The following is an 18,112-nucleotide window of genomic DNA, read 5'->3' as shown; positions in this document are numbered from 1 at the left end:
CAACGGCACCTCTAGGGGATTGCAAAAACTGACGTTATAACCGAATTGACTTTATAGACGAACTATCGCAAACTATTCCAAAACTGTTTTTTGATTAAAGAAAGAGGTGTATAATTCAGTCAGGTTCTACAGGATCGTCATCATCATCATCGGCCTCCTCTTGTACGACATCTTCTGCGGCAGTTTGTACATGTATGTCATGCAAAATGTCGCTCTCTGTTACTGTTTCACGAGCTATGACGTTTGCATTAATTTCGAGATTTTTCAAGCGGGAAAAAAGTTAATTCAATTAATTAAAGTCCCTGCTGCGAACGACGTAGCAAAATAAAAGGAAGACATTTTGCAAGCAGCAGCGCTAACTGGATTAAAAGACTGACCGTTCGTGGTGAAGGTGATGGCTTAAAATGACGTTATAAACGAACAAAAGACGTCTGGGGATCAACAAAGGGTGCCGTTACATGCGAATTGACGTTATAGGCGATGCTGTTATAGCCGAACTACAATGTAGCCTACGTAAAAGATAGGAATTCTGCCGGGACCGAGCGAAATGTGACGTAATAGGCGAATTGACGTTATATACAAAGCCGTTATAGGCGAATTCTACTGTATTTTGTTGTTTGTACTTAGTAGCTTAGTTAGTAAGTCTGATACTGTTGAAGTCAATAAATATATCAACGCAAAGCACAAGTTATATATTCTACATCTACATCTTAATTGTATCCTAAGGCTTGCTTCACGTCGTATTTTGATTGTTACTAGGCCAGTAAAAACGTTAAATAGCCGTTTGTTTGGGTTGTTATCAACGTGATTGGTTCCAAATAGCGTTTTATTTATACAACTCAGAAATGTGCCTGCTGGGATTAGTTTCAGTTTTGTCTATATAATAAACGACACGACGTTAAATCTATAGGGGCTCAAAATTGCAAAAAAAATGTTTTTGCTTTAGGCTTTCTCAAAAACTGGAGCCAATTCGAAAAAACACAAGTGCATTTTCGGAATCAGGGGCCTCGAAATACCCTAAAATGACTCTTACATGCCGTGCCTTTTCAAAAAAAAAAATTTTTGTTGGCTTGTGTTATCTTTGATAGCTCAATGATGAAATCTAATCTTCAAACTTTTCTGTTGAGCCCAACTGTTGATGGGCAGCACGTGTGGGTGTGGTTGCGTGTGATTGGTGGAGTAATCTATAAATCAATCTAATTGTTCTCTAAGGTTAAAACAATGATATCATTACTAGGGCAAGTTTTTGTTGCACTAAAAACATGAGAAAGTTGCACTTAATTTTAACAAAAGTTGCAGTAAAAAGTTGCATTTATTTATTTACCTTTTTACCATTCATTTACTTCGAAAGACTAGACACAACCTGTTTCCGTTTATGCGAGCTTGGCCAAAAGCCAAGTCATACTTCCACTTCTAATTTAGTTCGGGCGCTGTCGTGCTTGGCTGAGGTTGTTGAACTTCTAGCTTGCAAGCAAACTGTTGCGTCATAGATAACATTGAGATGCAGCTAATCCATCACATAGCTTTTGTTGTGCAAATCAAAGAGAATAGAACCATACTGTACTAGAAACAGTTTTATAGCATGTTTTTTAAATCACTCCTTTACATTTTGCTCAATACTTGATAAAAGTTGCAGTAAAAAGTTGCAGTAAAAAGTTGCATGAAAAATAGAAAAAAGTTGCAAAAAGTTGCAATATAAAATTCCTACAAACAGCTTAAAACATCATACTACATAAATTCTGAGTATTTAGGAAGCTGCCGGAAGCTGTAAAAAAAAGTTGCAAAAGTTGCAAAAACTTGCCCTAATCATTACATATTATGCAGTGCATGCACGTAGGCCTTGCCCTTTATACTGTATAATGCTGCAGATTATTTCTCCCAGGTTAGTATTATAACTGTGTGTATATTTTGCCTTTTTATTTGTGTGTTCATCGCCATATTTTGCACAGTGCTATAGAGCAATTTAACAATTTTGTAATTTGTTTGGCCAAATCGGGCCTAAAAACGGAAATTTTTCGCTGGCTGGCACAAAAGGCAATCATGAAAACACAATGTATAAGCGATTGGAAGTATTAGAAATGCAGCAATGTTATTGGGGGTCTGGGGGGCGAAGGCCCCCGGAAGTTTGATTAGCTTTGACTGCCACGCCTTTGGGCCCACCTACTTTTAAAATGGTATCTCCACCCCTGGCGGTGACTCGGTTATAGACAATAGGGCAGATGTTATGCGGCCATTGTGTTGATTGGTCATCCAGTTTACCCAGACCATGTAGGCTAACCGATAACGTTTGTCACACGATTAATGATGCAGTTGTAAATGGTGCGATCAGTGGCTTGTTCTTCCTCGCTGCACTCACATATCGCGGATAGTGCCATGCTAACCCTGTTTCTGCATGTTGGAACGAAATAATCCGCCGTCAGCGGGCAAGCGGTTGAGCAGCACCCAGGTATATCTTGGCAAAAGCATACCGAGCAAAAGTATGGTTTAAATCTTTATCCTTAGATCGATTAAGTACTATTGAGAACTTAATTCTGACAGTTTCACATACTTGTAGAGGCTTTTAACCACCGAAGCAAGTTTGGTTACCAGTATCGTCATAGTGAAGTATCAGATTGCGAAAAAGTTGTTTTTTGTGAATTATTCCACCCACTATAGGTACCCCTGAATGAAGAGTAGGCTAGTCTTTAAAATTTATTGTTTAAGCGCATACTTCAAAATCCAAACCAGTGCTAGTTGGTCTTGCAAATGTAGGGGAAATGTAGTCTAACGGAGCGCACTGAGAGTTAAATCAACCGCGTATGGCTGCAACCGTATCTCAAACCATCATGCAGAATCGCTAAACAATTTTCAGTAAAACGATAAAATTGTTTTTTCAAACATCATCTCAAACAAGTAATGAGATGTCACATAAGTCACACATAATTGCGTTACTGCTTTGGCTCAGAAGAATAGGCTACATTAATGGTTAAAGTGCCTAGCCTACCATTTCAAATGCCCAACCAGCCAGACTTTTAAGTTCATAATCAACAACGTCTTTAAGCGTTGAATCAATATAAAACACATTTGAGTAAAAGAATAATTTTTTGTAAAAGTGTGAAAGTGAAACCTTAAAATATAAATACGCTAAACTCTTTGCATTTTTGTGAATTTAAATCGTATTTTACAATGTCTTATTTCCTTGTGATTTACTTATTGTTTGATTTTTCAGTTTTGCTAATTTGTCACAACTTTCCTTTTTTATAAATTTGTTGTTCAGATTTTCTCAAATAAAAAAAATTCTTCACAAGTGGACTCGCAGCTCTGGTCGCACTCCATCACCACTGACCGCTAATAGGCTACTTATGATGGCTGCAAATAATGACTTTTAATATTATGTTACAATGAAGGTACAATAACAGTTTCACAAGAAACGCAAATTTCTTGCCGAATCTATGAATGTGCATGTTACAGTGGTCAGAAATTTTTAAAAAATTAAATAGTCGTCGATAAAAAGCATCGAACAACAAAATCCTAATGAAAATATAATCAAAAAATCTCAAAATGCCAAAAAAGACAACATTAGAAATGTACGTGTGAAACATGTTGTTTTCTTCATACGCTTCAATAAACAATTGTTTTTCGTTTTGGTTCAGTAGTTCTATTGAAACCTGTTTTTGCCTACGTGCAGAATCGCATGTGACTTGTGTTATGCCGAGTGATGTTGTAAAAGCGTTTCGAAACATTGTTTTGGTGAAGTGGGTGAAGTGTAACTCAAACACGTGAATGTTGCTTCAACTCAAAAGCGGTTCATCCAAATTCGGTTTTGTCCTTTCTAATAATAATGTGTGTTTATGTAGCACTGCTGTGTCCATCGCAACGCAGATACGCGTTCCTCATCTCATCAGCGCCTTTGCAAAGTAGTCAGTGCAGCAGCATAGAGGCGCAGGCAGCCGAGTCGGCTGCCGCACAGAAATTCTGACAGTTACTAATGGTAATGCATGCTAGTCCCCATAAACTTTCAGCAATTAAGTTGGCTATATACCGTAGGCCTAGTAATCATTTTCAGTCAAGCTAATAGCTTAGCAAAACAGAGTAGTCTACAGAAATATGCAAAAATAAACACCTACTTAAACTGTTTTACAGAAATTTGGGTAAACTTTCAGTTTAACCTCATATACTAAGTAGTAGGCTATAATGCAGATTGCAGAGATTACAACAAACATGGCATGATTGCCAGATGAAAAGCACCGTATGGTATCTGATGCAGGGATGGAGGAACCACGTGGGCCTGGGCCCACCTACTTTATTTTCTGGGTGGGCCTGGCCCACCCACTTTTGAAAGCCAAATATTTTTGAAAAGGTAGCAAAAGATTTGACCAAGATAACCTTCAGTTTTTTGTGATAGGCTATAGAGAAAGTAATTTTAGCTGCAGTAAGGGTAGAGGATGCAGCAACTTTCTCTCTAAAAGAAGGCACTTGAACCAGGCTAGATGGGGATACTGATGTTAATTCTCTCGAAAACGAACTCAAGCTGTTAAAATAGATAAAACATTTACATAAATCTATCAAAACTGATACAGTTTTACCTGGAAATCCCTATGTTTAATGCTACTGCAAAAAGGTCTTTTTCGTGCCACAAACTGGTGAAAATTACTTAAAAAGCAGATTAACCCAAGAGCACTTGAACCATAGGATGAACAGTTGAACACATTCACAAAAACTTGATCGATCAGGCTGATCTCACCTCAATTTGCCAAGAATGTATTGCTTTCTATGACCGTGTTATTAACTTTTTAGGAAAAAATTTCAAGTGTAATACAATAGCAGTCACCTATATAGTGACAGTTGAAGGAACCTTGTTGTTGTTTGATACCAGCAGTAGGCCTATTATATTTGTATATTGGTGGTGCAGCTGTTGTGTATGCACTTAATACTGCAGGCTGTTACTCGCGGATAACTTTGCTAACTGTTAAATATGTGTAGGGATACCAGTACCGGTAGCCTACTCCTGGTATTGAAGCTTTGTGGTAATTAGCTGTGCTTTGTTGATGCCAGTGTTATGTTTGCATATTGGTGCTGCGGCTGTTACATATGCGCACAGCCTACTGTATAATGCTGCAGACTATTTATCTCAGGTGGTATTATAACTGTGTGTGTATTGTTTCTTTTTTATTTGTGTGTTCATCGCCATATTTTGTACAGCACTATAAAGCATAGAGAAATAAAGCATAGTAGCCTAACCTTAGCGGGTTTAACATACTCTATTACACACAAAAATATAAATAATTAAAATAAACTCAAACGCATTCCACACGTACGTAAAGTATTTGGAAAGCAGCTATGCTAAGGGGGGTCTGGGGGACGAAGCCCCCCAGAAGTTGGATTGAATTTGACTGCTGCGCCTCTGGGCCCACCTACTTTTAAAATGGTTCCTCCATCCCTGATCTGATGGCACAAATACTATAAGACCTAGTATGATACTATAAAAGACAGCCATATGATATGCTTTGGTTTCAGTTCAGTAGGCTGTAGCCTTACAAACTGTAGGCATTTCTCTCTAGAGCAGCTTTTCTTGCCTGGTTGAGTCCACCTCTTCAATCGAGAACATTGTCCATTCACTATGTTCTTCCAGTTTTACATTTTCTACACACCTGTCTTTCGATAGTAGCTGAAACTAAACTATCCTCTTTTCCCTTGACAATATTTTCGAAGCTTCCTCTCTTTGACGTTCGTCACTCGTCAGCATATCCTCACTTTCGTGCATCTGTCAGTCCAACTGCAGGTCACTCTCAACAGTTGTCTCCATAACCACATTTCAAAGGCATTGATCGAATTCTCCTTTGATTTTCTTAATATCAAATTCTTTGATTCAGTTATCCATTTTGCTTCAAACAAGCCTGGTCAATGGCACTATGAAATTGGCAGCAACACTTGGCTATATTAATTTTGTCGCAATAGTTTTGCCAGATAAGGAATTCTGCCGTAGTTTGAGAAAAGTTTAAAGCAAAAAGTTGTAATTTGAAAATTTTAAAGTCCTGAGCAGAGAACAAAACTATATCATAACCTTCATATTAACTCTAGCAACACCTTCCACGAAAGAATGCTTTTGACTGCCCAATCATAGCAACAAGTGGGTAAAAATAGCCACTTGTATAAAATTAACATGGGTAATTAATTTATTATGGAATTAATAGTTAAAATTTCAAGAACACTTAACATTGAAGTAACGTTCATCACTGGTTGATAAACTCTCGCTCTTAGCTACTTTTCAGCTAAGTTTGTTTTTCTTAGTATCGCAACATGGCTGTATGGCTAAGTTTGGTAAAAACCTCTCTTAAATACACATTAAGAACAAACAATGTTTCAAAACAAAGTTGTTGCTGTGGATTCACTTTACTTTCTCGTGGATTGAGTGACTATGAAGTAGTCATAGCTGGAGGTGGTTCTGGTGGAATTTCAGCTGGAGCAAGGCTATCAAGATCTCTTGGAAAAGGGAAAGTTGCAATAATTGATCCTGCAGATGTATGTGTTTTTTATATTTGTTTACTGATGTATGTTGCACATGTCGGCCATAAATGTAGACATAACATTGCCATAGTAATTGCATATTTCAACTATAATGGTTCTCAACAACACTTCTCCATTTAGTGCCATCTAATGAATGGGATAATCTACAGTAAACAAGGACTAAGAAGAAACTCTATTCTGTCAATCTCGGTGACTAGGCCTGCAATATTGGTTTAAAACATCTAAAAATATGCAGAACTGCCAGTTAAGCTTTGTCTGAGGATAAAGATTCTCACAATTGATTTTGTCTTTAAGCTTTTGAATATGTTTTTGTAAATCCTTCTTTAAAGAGGAATAAATATGTTTAGCATCATTATTATCAACCTATATGGACTCTAGTTGGAGCCGGTGCTAAGCCTTTGTCTACGTCTGGAAAACCAATGAAAGATGTCATTCCTCCAAATGCTGATTGGATCAAACAAAAAGTTCAGGAGATTGATCCTGATAACAATGTAGTTGTACTTGATTCTGGAGAAAAGGTATTTTTGCTTGAAACCTTTTAAAATGTTGTTTCAATATAATGTTGGTTACATACATTGTTAAACCTAACACACAGGACTTGCTGATCTGATATCATTTTTCCAATTGAAAATAAATTTGACAGCACATTTATATACAATCTACATTCTATTTTGTCTCACTACCATGAAGTCATTTCATCCTGGCACTTTTTTCTGCATTTTTTGTAATTTGTAGTGAATAGTTGAGTTTTTGTTTCGTTTTTAAGAGTTTTTATGGATTACAATTTTATGTTTCTTTTAAATGGGGTTTGTTTCTTCACTACATCTTAACATGTGGCGTAATTCATGTCATTAACATTAGTAAAATAATTATGCTTTTTTAGATAAATTACAAGTACCTGGTGTGTGCTCTTGGCATACAGTTACGTTTTGATAAGGTAAGTCTTGAAAACAATAATAAAAGATCTGTTAAGTGTAGGTTGATGGTAGTACCATTTGTATATACATTTATTACCATTGGTAGCTTTTTGACTAATGAGAAGTTGAGAAATTCTTTCGATAACCTTTGTTTCTTTTGATTGAAAAATTACATTAAGAAGCTTTATCTTCACAATCTACATGCGGTGAGATTTCAGATGGCTGGTACAGCCTTGTCATAGTTGATATAGTATTGTTGTTGAAGAATCCCGTTTGCTCGGGTTCATCACTTGGATAGCTGTTCCTCAAATTCTGTATACAACTTCTTAGTTCTTTTCAGCCATGTAATTTTCACAGCTAGTCGATGCATTCACTATTGGTGTTCAGTGCAGTATGATCGTCATGTAAAGCATCTAGGATTCTAGGAGCATAGTTTGTACCATGAATATGGAGCTGTTTCTGTGTGATTGTTAGGCTATTAATCATTGATATATCTAGGTCTAGGCTAAATTGCCATCATTTGTAAGATAAGTCAGATTTTGCATTAAACATAAAAAATTGATAATTGTGAAAGAAAGTAAGGAAAATGTAGGTGAGTCCCATACTTGATCTTGATCCAAGCATTGGGGGATGAGAAGATAAGGTTCTTATTATACTACCTAAGGCTTCGGCACTAACAAGAGTAGGATGGCCAGTTTCTTTCTCTCGGCCGCCTTGCCTTCAGCAAATACTCCCACCCAATTTATTACACCATGGGTAGGTGAGTGGTGTTTTTCGACAACAGGCTGCTGCCTGGAGAGAAACCAGGATTGCATAATTGGAAAGCGAGTGCCTTATCCACTGCGCTATACCACCACCAAAGTAAGGAAGTCTACATCAAAGCCTTATCAAAATAGTTACATTATTATTTGACTGTAATTCCCTAAAACACATTTCCCCTGTTTACGTTTCAAAAACGTATACCTTTGTGACTTAGATCAAAGGACTACCGGAAGCATTCGACACACCTGGAGTGTGCAGCAATTACTCTGTCAACACTGTTGTGAAAACATTGCCAGCTATTCAAGATTTCAAATCAGGAAATGCCATTTTTACCTTTCCACCACCTCCACTGAAATGCCCAGGTGCACCCCAGAAGATTATGTATCTTGTGGACGAATACTTCAGAAAAGTATGAGCTATACCTACAAAAAATTCTTTGTTCGTTTTAAATATTTGTTAGATTGTTTGGTATCAGGATAAAGGTCATGTTGTTTGTTGGTTGCGTTTTATTATGCTTTAGCCTTTAACAAAGTAACGTTTCTGCCGAAGCTGCAGTCCTTAAATTAAACTATAATCGAAATAAGTTGCTTTAGTTTATGCGTCTTACCTTATTAAATTATGTTGACAGAACCTTACATTACGTTTAAATAACCTTATTATTAGTACTACGCTTGCATTGAGTGTCGGTTTATTGCAGCACGGCAAGCGTGACTCAGCAACGATCATGTTCAACAGCGCTGGACCCGGCATTTTCGCAGTTCAAAAGTACGCGGCTTCATTGAACAAGGTCAGTACGATTTGAATGGAAATGGACGATAAAGAACACTGTGTTAATAAGCAAACACGTAATGTTTGCTTTAAATCTATTTTTATACTCGGTGAAGTTAAACGTAGGAATAACGTTGTCTAAAACATAACATAATATGCTTAACGACCCAGACAGCAAATCAGTTGTTTTTTACACTGATTTAACGTGTACAGACGTAAAAACGACCGTTTTGCTGTCTGGGGAAGTTTTAGATTGAATACAAATTCTCGCACGGTTTTATAATCGGGACTATCTTCACATTTCAGGTAGTAGCACAGAAGGATATCGTGACCAACTTTGGTATGAACCTTGTGGAGGTTTTGCCCGATAAGAAGGAAGCTGTTTTCCAGAAAGTCGCCAAGCCAGAAGAAACTGTTACATATCCGGTTGGTCCTTTAGATTAAGGCCAAAAAATCAAAATCTCTGTTAATTCTTGATTTGAGGTATGGATTAATTGATGGCTAAATTCGACAACTTTAAAAAAAGCTCACACTTAGCTATTACACAATGAAAGCTTTCCTTACATTTTGTGGCTATGCTAACTTTCTGGTTGTTTTACAAATTAATATGTCTGGAACGAAAATGCTTTATCGATACCTGAATAAAAACTTTGCATTTTGAGTGAAGAAACTGTTTGAACGGAACCGCGCTTTCACGATGCAGCAAGTGAGTTACACAAAGCATATTGAATTCATTGACTTGTCTTCTGCACATCCAGTACGAACTTCTGCATATTTCGCCACCTATGTCGCCACACGGTTGTCTGCAATCCAGCAAGCTGGTAGACGCAGCTGGCTTTGTTGACGTCGACAAGCAAACGACCCAGCATGTGAAATATCCGAACGTCTTTGCACTCGGCGATTGCAGCAACATTCCAACCTCGAAAACAGCCGCCGCTATTGGTAAGTTGACTAGCAACATTTCATAATTATAGCGTCACTTATACCGACAAGTTGATAATCTCAAAGCTGGACGAGACGGTTTTAACTTGTTAATACAACAAATCTTAGACGTGTTTAACCGTTGGTCAACAACTGTACTACCTGTTTTCAACAAGCTATTTCTCTGCAGTTGTAACTTGAGTTTGATTAACGCTCATGACTTAGTGTAACTTCTACAATCAACATAAATAATGTGTTTGTTCTCGCACCGTGGGAGTTGCTTTTTCATTCCATTCTTTTCAGTGCTTGTGAAAATGATCTTTTATTTCCAGCGAGCCAGAATGCGGTTTTATCGAAAAACTTAATGAGCGTAAGATCCGGAGGGAAATGCGAACCCAGGTATATGCAAGATCAATTCAATTCGTAAAGAGCCCTAGGCTATTGCTGTTTTGTTGCGTTATGATCGAAATTTTGCCACTTATGCTTTTAGAGCATTAACATTGTCTGGCATGGCTGCTATGGTAAGGAAAATAAATGTGACGCTTTGAAGAATTTATGTTCTTCTTGATTTGTGTTACGATAGAATCTTTGGAGGAGAGAAAAAACTTTTTGTCTGAATTTGCCGCCTTCGACCCGCACACTATTAGCGCATAGTCCAAACGTCCCTGTACCTCATCAGATGTTGCAGTTATTATATCTGCACTCCAGTGTCCTGTTCAAGATCCTCTCAGCAGAACAATTATTTTTTGCCAAGAGTTGAAACAACGAAATCAAGCTCAAGCCTAAACGTTCAAGTTCCAACAGCATGGAATGACATCCCACACGAAATACGCAAAATTTCCTACATTCAAACCTTCAGTCATAAATTAAAATTACACTACCTAAAAACGATGACAACTCAATTTCCTACATAAAAAACAACTTAGCCTACCTCTACAAAGATTTACACTGCTAAAGATGTCACTGATACATCGTGATTATTTTGTTGCCGTTAGTTATTTTGAGTGCTTCAATCTATGTGTGTTTTATCCATATAACCAGTTGGGGGAAGCTGACTAGATGACCAAATGGTCTTTTGTTGCACTAGGCTAATCACTAATCTAATTGAATTATTCAACACTGAGCATACTTAATCTTATACGTTTCTCTATGTTTATGCATTATACGTATTGTGATGTAAGCTTATTGTATACCGTACTATCATAGAATCTGATTGGCAAATAAAATTATTTCTCTTCTAGCTCCTGGAGAAAGATTTTTGCTTGTCAATCGCAGTAGATCTTTTTTCACAATGTCATAGTTTGATTCCTAAAGAATAATAATTCAAATTTCCTATTGACTATAAAAACAATTACCAGCAACCTGTCTTCGTCTTTTGATAATATCAGGGACATGTGGCAGGCCACTGCAGAGATTTTCAGTGGCGTAGTAAAACAAACTTAACAACATATTGCAATGATTTTATTTCAGTTACGACGGATACACCTCCTGCCCTCTCATCACTGGCTACCATTCCTGTATTCTGGCCGAGTTTGACTTTGACCTGCAGCCATTGGAGACTTTTCCTGTCAACCAGGGCAAAGAGAGAAGGACGATGTACCACATGAAAGCGGATATTATGCCAATAATATATTGGGACAGAATGCTGAAGTAAGTGAATCCAAGATAACAACAGAATCTTATTTTTTTCTTTAGAATGACTGCAACTGTCATGTCGAAATAAAGATAACTGTAACTGTGAGGAGCACTTGAAATTCCACTGCCACTTTTGTAGTCTATACCTATCTGTAGGCTTGTTTTTTAGCAACTTCTCATTATGTTCCTGCCTGCTGTGAAAGTTTGCTTCTTTAAAGAAGTCTATTTGAAATGTGAGTTTAAAAACAATATTTAATGTTAAATGATAGACTTTTAATGGCTCGCTTTTTCAGGGGTCGCTGGGCTGGCCCGAAACTCTTCAGAAAAGCTCTTCACTTGGGAATGTCCAAGTAAAGCATACGGCGCAGCCTATGTTACCGAACGTCAACCATAGGCATTGGTTCAAGATCATCGTCAGTAGCTTTAAATTGTTGTTGGGCATGTGTAGTTTATCTATTTGAACTGTTAACAGAACTTGCACGTACAGGTGTAATGATATTATCATACTGGCAATACTAATATTCGATCTACGCAAGATAAAAATCTGCTGGAAGCACTTTTAATGTTTGTTTTTCGTCTATCGTGTTTACTTAGTGCCTTTCTTCTGCGCAATTTTGCTGCGGTATTATGAAGTGCATATTTACTGACTGGTTTGAACCGCTTTATTCCGGTTTGTGTTTCCATCATTTTTATTTGTCTTGGCATGGATGAAATGATGCATGGATTGAAGAAACCGCTGCAACTTTGATGAATTTATTCAGTCGGTGTGCTTAATATTCGTTAAGAAAAAGATAAAAACAGACTTTTAATTACCACAAGCTGTAGACATTGAAACTATTTCAAAAACTTCAGTCCAGGGATTGCTATCTGTGGTCTAGTAAACAAACTTTTATTTTCTTGTGCATCATGGATCCATGGCACGATTTTCCATCGAAGCACTTCTTGTGGCTGTCAATGCTGTGACAACATATTACAAAACTTATACTAACATCTTCAGTTTACACGAGCTATCAAAGAACAATGCAATGAGTCAATTTTATGTTGTCAAAGTTCATTCTAGCTCAAAGTTACAACGTTTAGTGTACTGTAGACCCTCGGACAGCTAATCAGCTTGTTTTTACATTGATTTAACGTCTGAGACGTTAAATCAATGTAAAAACGGTTGATTTGCTGCCTGGGATGTGTACTTAGTTATTAGTTTGTGTTTTTAAGCTTTGGTGCGGATGTTACAGCTCAATTGTTGCATTGCTTACGACATCGTCTTCTGTTTGCATTTTGCTTGTTTTTGTGATGTCACAGCCGCTTGTAGAAATGTTCATGACAATTTAATCATTCCGGGCCTATTTTTGCTTTTGTTACTATTGTTACAAATCCAGCTAACGTTGTTCGAAATGTTTGACTCTTTTTTCATGCCTGTGCTGAACGTGCCTTGTCATTGGAGAGTAGAGAGTAAAGGATCTTAATAAATCATGCTGTTTATTGACCACTAGCGGTTGAACAAAAAAATCTATCCATATTTTCGACACCCGCTTGGTGTCGGCATTGCTACGATATAGACTAGAGGTTGTTTCGAGTGAGTTGTCTCACCGTTTTATTGTAAGAACATAGCCTACTGTGGCGTAACTTACGTTTAGCTACAAAAGCAAAGAAATGCCTTGCTAGAGTCCCTACACGACTGTAAGGAAACAAACCACGAATGTTTCAATACTTTCGCTTCCACTTTATCGGGTATGAGATCAAAATTTTTACCCTGAAAGATTTTTAATGAAGGGAATCTAAGGATTTGTAAAGTCATTAAGACCCGGAGCGAACAAAAACGGAAGACGCCATATTCGAGATTCATTCTTGTTTGATATCATCAGTGGTGCCAATTATTGGTGCCAGTGGTCCAATTATCCATGGGTTTTGAGCGGGAATCGAACTTCCACCTAGATTCGCATTGAACGGAAGAAGGCTGCAGTTGACAACAGCCTCATTGTGTTAGACGTGATTGGAACGGCGTACTGGTAGTACCGTAGTACAATCTAGATTCTAGACCAGTGGTTCTCAACCGGGGGTCCGCGGACCCCAAGGGGTCCGTGAAGCGATTTCCGGGGGTCCGCGAAAGTTTCCGAGTTTTCAACATGACGGATAAATTAAGACATTTAAAAATTGTTTGTGCTTTGTTTATGTATTAGCCTACAGTGATTCTTATACTGTAAGTCGCAACGCACTGGTGCGTCGTTTGAAATTGCAAAGGACATTGCACAAAGGTTTGGTTTCTTAACTAAAATATCATATAAATTACTTAAACCTTTTAATAAGGCTATGTTGGCTATGTTCAACTAAATTCTTTTAAGACAACAGATTGTTGATCAATGATTAATTTAGAAATACAAACGTTAGTCAGCAGTTTATCACCACTCAGGTTTGGCAATGACTGATTATAACGAATTAATATTGGTTTCAAATGAAAAAAGGAAGAAATTCTTTGTAACAGTCGCAAGTATTCTATTAACTTTTGATAAAAGTTATAGAAAAACATCAAATGAGCATATAGCTTACCGATGTTTGATCCTGTGTGCCAACATATAGCTCATAAGTCATAACATAATTTCGTCAATCTCATCAATCGTCAAGTGCGTTGCGAATTCAGCAAATTCTTTTAAGTGTGTTGCTTTGAAACTTATGTAACATATGATTTCATAAGGAAACGCGATATACCAAAATTTCGAATTGAAATTTTTAGGGGTCCGCGACCGCTTCGAAGACACCAAAAGGGGTCCACCAAGACAAAAAGGTTGAGAACCACTGTTCTAGACTGAGGTTCAATTCCAACTCAAGTCGGAGAAGTCCACAATTTCCATCAAGTTGGAAGTTTGATTTCTAATATGCAGTTATGCATCACTGACGATAGCAAACAAGGTGAAAGCAGTGGCGTAGCCAAGGGGGGGGGGGGGGGTTTGGGGGTTACAACCACCCCCCCCCCCCCCCCCCCCCCCTTTGGCACGCGTGTGACGTCACGATATTGAGAATGATGCTTTCAGTCTAAAAAAAATTGCCTAATTTTATACAAAACTGCATTAATACAGCGAGTTTTGCCAATACCAAACATCTCAGGCAGGAATTAGCAACAAGAAAACATAGAGACTTAGCTTTATTTCCGAAAAATGCCGAAGAAAACATGATCTTATCCTTTGGCTATGCTACCGGACAACACCATTTTACAGGAATATTCATACCCACATTTTTGTTGAAAATGCTCTCAGAATGCACCAAATTCAAAGTAATTTTTCAAAATTTTCTGGGGAGGCCCCCCAGACCCCCCGCCGCTGGGTCGTAGATAGGGTCGTATGTAGATAGGGTGTTCAAAACGATTTTTTTGTCGAAATAAAATGTTGTTTTTATAAGTTGACTTGGAACGAAGTCCTTTACTGAGAAAATTATTCTCAGTTGACATGAATTTATGGCCAAATTAGTTTTTCCCTTCCGGTAGGCTACACTAAGAAAAATTTCGTTAAGAATATTTTTTGTAAAGTTAAAAACATTTCATGAAAGCTTCTTTTTGAACAATGCAATTCAAGAACAGCTTTTTCATACAGATTGTTAAAACTCTAGTCTTTTCCCAACTTTTTTCTAGATCCCCTTCTGCGTTGTCGGCATGGCCTATTAGCCTAACTATTTTTTTCTATAGAATCTTAATAAGAGTTGTTTACTCTTTGCTAAAATGATGAATGTAATTTTTTCCCCACATTGAAAGAGTTTGCCGCCCTAAACGCTTTCTGGTTTATTTTTAAGAGCAATCACTAAACATAGGATCTCACTAATGGGTTTCGGGGGAGCGAGCGAGATGGTGCTCACACGGCCCCTGGCCCTGGAGGAAAGTAATCAACTTTATTTAAATCCAACTTTAACCCTGGTTTTTAGATACAACAGTATATTTTAAGACTTTGAGTAAAAAAATTGAACTTTATCTTCAAAACTTTTGAAATTTCCGTTTAATCTCGTAGCCTAGGGTAGATCGACTGTTTTATTGTTTTGCATTATAGTGTTGAGGTTTGTTTGCAGTGCTCCATTTGTGCATAAAATTTTACAATTTTTGTTTGTGGGATTATAAAGCCCTAACAGCTGCAATAAGTCTCCGTAACTGTTAGTAACTTCAACAAACACTACAGCTCTTCACTTTTAAAAAGATCGATAACAAAAATAGTCCTTTTAGAAGTTGCCCACAAAATGTGGCATAGCTAGGAAGCTAGCCGTTACTCTATAGGCCGTGCCAGTGGCGTACGCAGGATTTTTTTAAAAGGGGGGGGGGGGGGGATTGACGACCGGCGGGCGAAGCCGGACAGCGTTTTTGCCTAAGACGACACCCAGCGGCCGGGGTCTGGGGGCCTCCCCCAGAACATTTTTGAAAAATTACTTTGAATTTGGTGCATTCTGAGAGCATTTTCAACAAAAATGTGGGTATGAATATTCCTGTAAAATGGTGCTGTCAGGTGGCATAGCAAAAAGGATAAGATCATGTTTTCTTCGGCATTTTTTGGAAATAAAGCTAAGTCTCTATGTTTTCTTGTTGCTAATTCCTGGCTGAGATGTTTGGTATTGGCAAAACTCGCTCTTTTAATGCAGTTTTGTTTAAAATTAGGCAAATTTTTTTTTTTTAGTCTGGAAGCATGATTCTCAATGTCGTGACGTCACACGCGTGCCAAAGGGGGGTTTGCAACCCCCAAACCCTCCTGGCTACGCCACTGGCCATTGATATCCCAGACGTCTTCATGATATCCCAGTATGGTTTTAGTTTAGACTTTATCCATTTCTTTCTCAGTATAATAGGCTTACAGAACACTATGCTACATTGGCATACCTGGGGTGGGGTAGGTGGATTGGGCCATGTATTTCGTATTGGCTTAGTCTATGCTATAGAAAAACATTGTTAATTGCTTTGACAGTGCAATTTAAAACATATTAAATGCCTTAATCTACGTCGTTATCCACGTCGTAATCTACGTGCAATCCAAAACATTTTTAAGGGGGGGGGGGGCATTGCCCAATGCCCCCCTGCGTACGCTGGTGGGCCGTGCTATATAGGCTATCCAAAAAATATTAACAACTCTAAAATAGGCTAAAAGGCAAGAATGTCCAAGCACAGGTTTGAATGACAAAAAAAAAAAAACGCTTCAAATAGTTTTTATGGCATGGATGTAACCTAAATGTTTTTTTTTCACCAGTTGGTCAATGCGAGGAATAACTTTGTTATTAGTATCTAAAATCATGCCCACGGGCGACATGACGGTTCCTGCATTTCGATTTGATGATCATCAAAGCCGAAATCCTCTGTTGCTTTATAAATGCTTGAATCCTCTCTCCCCCCAAAAAAGTAAATGTAACACAAAAATGCACGTTGCGTCATCTGACTGTTCTCACAATTTTTTTTTTTTATATTAATTCTTGTTAACTTCAACTTCAGTGAGTTGCTCTCGTACCACAGTTTGAAAACCACTGAACTGGACGAATCAACTGGTATGTCCATTGTCCAAGCGAATTATTGCTCCTGCGCAAAAATACCTTTGTCTTTGTTTCGTTTTGAATTACCGTAATTTTTTTTTCAGTAAAAATGTTTTATCGAACGCTTCTAGTAGTACAAATTGATGAGTGCACCACGTCGAGCAGCTGCCATTCTCAGCATCCTTCAACCCTTCTCACGGCATTCGACTATGCGCATTTAGCAGCGATGTCATCTTTGCTACGAAAATTACGAAATAGTTTCAACATAACATTAACAACTATGTCTTGTGCAGTGCTTTAAGGTTAGTAAATGATTTACTAAGTATACGTAGTTTTCGAGCTGAAACACAGCATCGATACTATGTCAGGAAGCGTTGAATTGTAAAAATCGTTAACATCTGTTAACCGAACAAACGTGTAAAGTAAATAGATTTAAATGGACTATTTTTCATACTTGCGTTTTGACACAGTCCGATATGCTTTTCCAGCAGCCTAGCGTGTTGTAGTTAAAAAAAGTGTTCTCGTTTATGAACAACAATGCCACGCTTTGTTAATTTAAAAACCCTCTCAGCTCTGGAGCAACCTTTTGTTGTTTCCCAAAACCTATTGTGTGAAGTGGATGGAAGTCTCTCTCTTACTAGAGCGGTCAAATAGCTTCTCTCGCCTGAGCAGCCTTTCTGGTGACGCTGTGGGATCGTTGCTACGCGACAGCTAGTACTTCTTTCATACCAGGGAGCGAAAGAGAAGTAAAAAGAGATGTTCAATACTTTGAGAATTAGTGAGAAATCATATCAAGAAAATAGCAATGTCCTCATCAAAGGGCATCGTCTTCAATCAAGTCACTGTTAAATTGATAGTGAAAATGCAGGTTCAGTAGAATTAGACAACCAGAACCAGCTACAAACATAATGTGCGTTGTTTCTATTATTAAACAAAAGAAGTACGGTAGTTGACAATGAAACGAACTTGGTTTTGTTTCAAAACAAAATAAATGTTTCAATAGGCTTGATTGAGAAATTTTCAGCAAGAAACTTAATCACACGTCCAGAATTGAAGGGAGCGAAAACAATCAAGCAATGTTGAGTCAAAATAAACCACTTGTCTTTTTTACAGCTCGA

General features: G+C 37.8%; 1 protein-coding gene across 1 annotated transcript; it reads left to right on the top strand.

Annotated features, from left to right (window-relative positions):
- The first annotated feature begins 6,244 nt into the window (after nucleotides 1-6,244).
- On the top strand, nucleotides 6,245-12,993 carry LOC145779318 (sulfide:quinone oxidoreductase, mitochondrial-like). Its single transcript, XM_082590874.1, has 10 exons — nucleotides 6,245-6,501; nucleotides 6,855-7,025; nucleotides 7,391-7,444; nucleotides 8,401-8,595; nucleotides 8,884-8,973; nucleotides 9,261-9,380; nucleotides 9,713-9,896; nucleotides 10,208-10,274; nucleotides 11,346-11,525; nucleotides 11,804-12,993. Exons 1-10 carry the CDS (start codon nucleotides 6,280-6,282, stop codon nucleotides 11,862-11,864), a joined length of 1,344 nt encoding a protein of 447 aa, XP_082447000.1. The 5' UTR covers nucleotides 6,245-6,279; the 3' UTR covers nucleotides 11,865-12,993.
- Nucleotides 12,994-18,112: the final 5,119 nt, after the last annotated feature.

This window comes from Aplidium turbinatum, chromosome 11, assembly GCF_918807975.1.
Source record: "Aplidium turbinatum chromosome 11, kaAplTurb1.1, whole genome shotgun sequence".
NCBI classification, from domain to species: domain Eukaryota; kingdom Metazoa; phylum Chordata; class Ascidiacea; order Aplousobranchia; family Polyclinidae; genus Aplidium; species Aplidium turbinatum.
The sequence above is the reverse complement of the archived record's forward strand: the minus strand, read 5'-3'. Positions and strand labels throughout refer to the sequence as shown.

Bases quoted from the DNA above. Each gene is read 5' to 3' on its own strand.
- LOC145779318 (XM_082590874.1), top strand. From the start codon at position 6,280: ATGGCTGTATGGCTAAGTTTGGTAAAAACCTCTCTTAAATACACATTA. The intron at 8,974-9,260 runs GTCAGTACGATT...TTCACATTTCAG, and splicing joins ACGCGGCTTCATTGAACAAG to GTAGTAGCACAGAAGGATAT. The intron at 9,897-10,207 runs GTAAGTTGACTA...TTTTATTTCCAG, and splicing joins GAAAACAGCCGCCGCTATTG to CGAGCCAGAATGCGGTTTTA.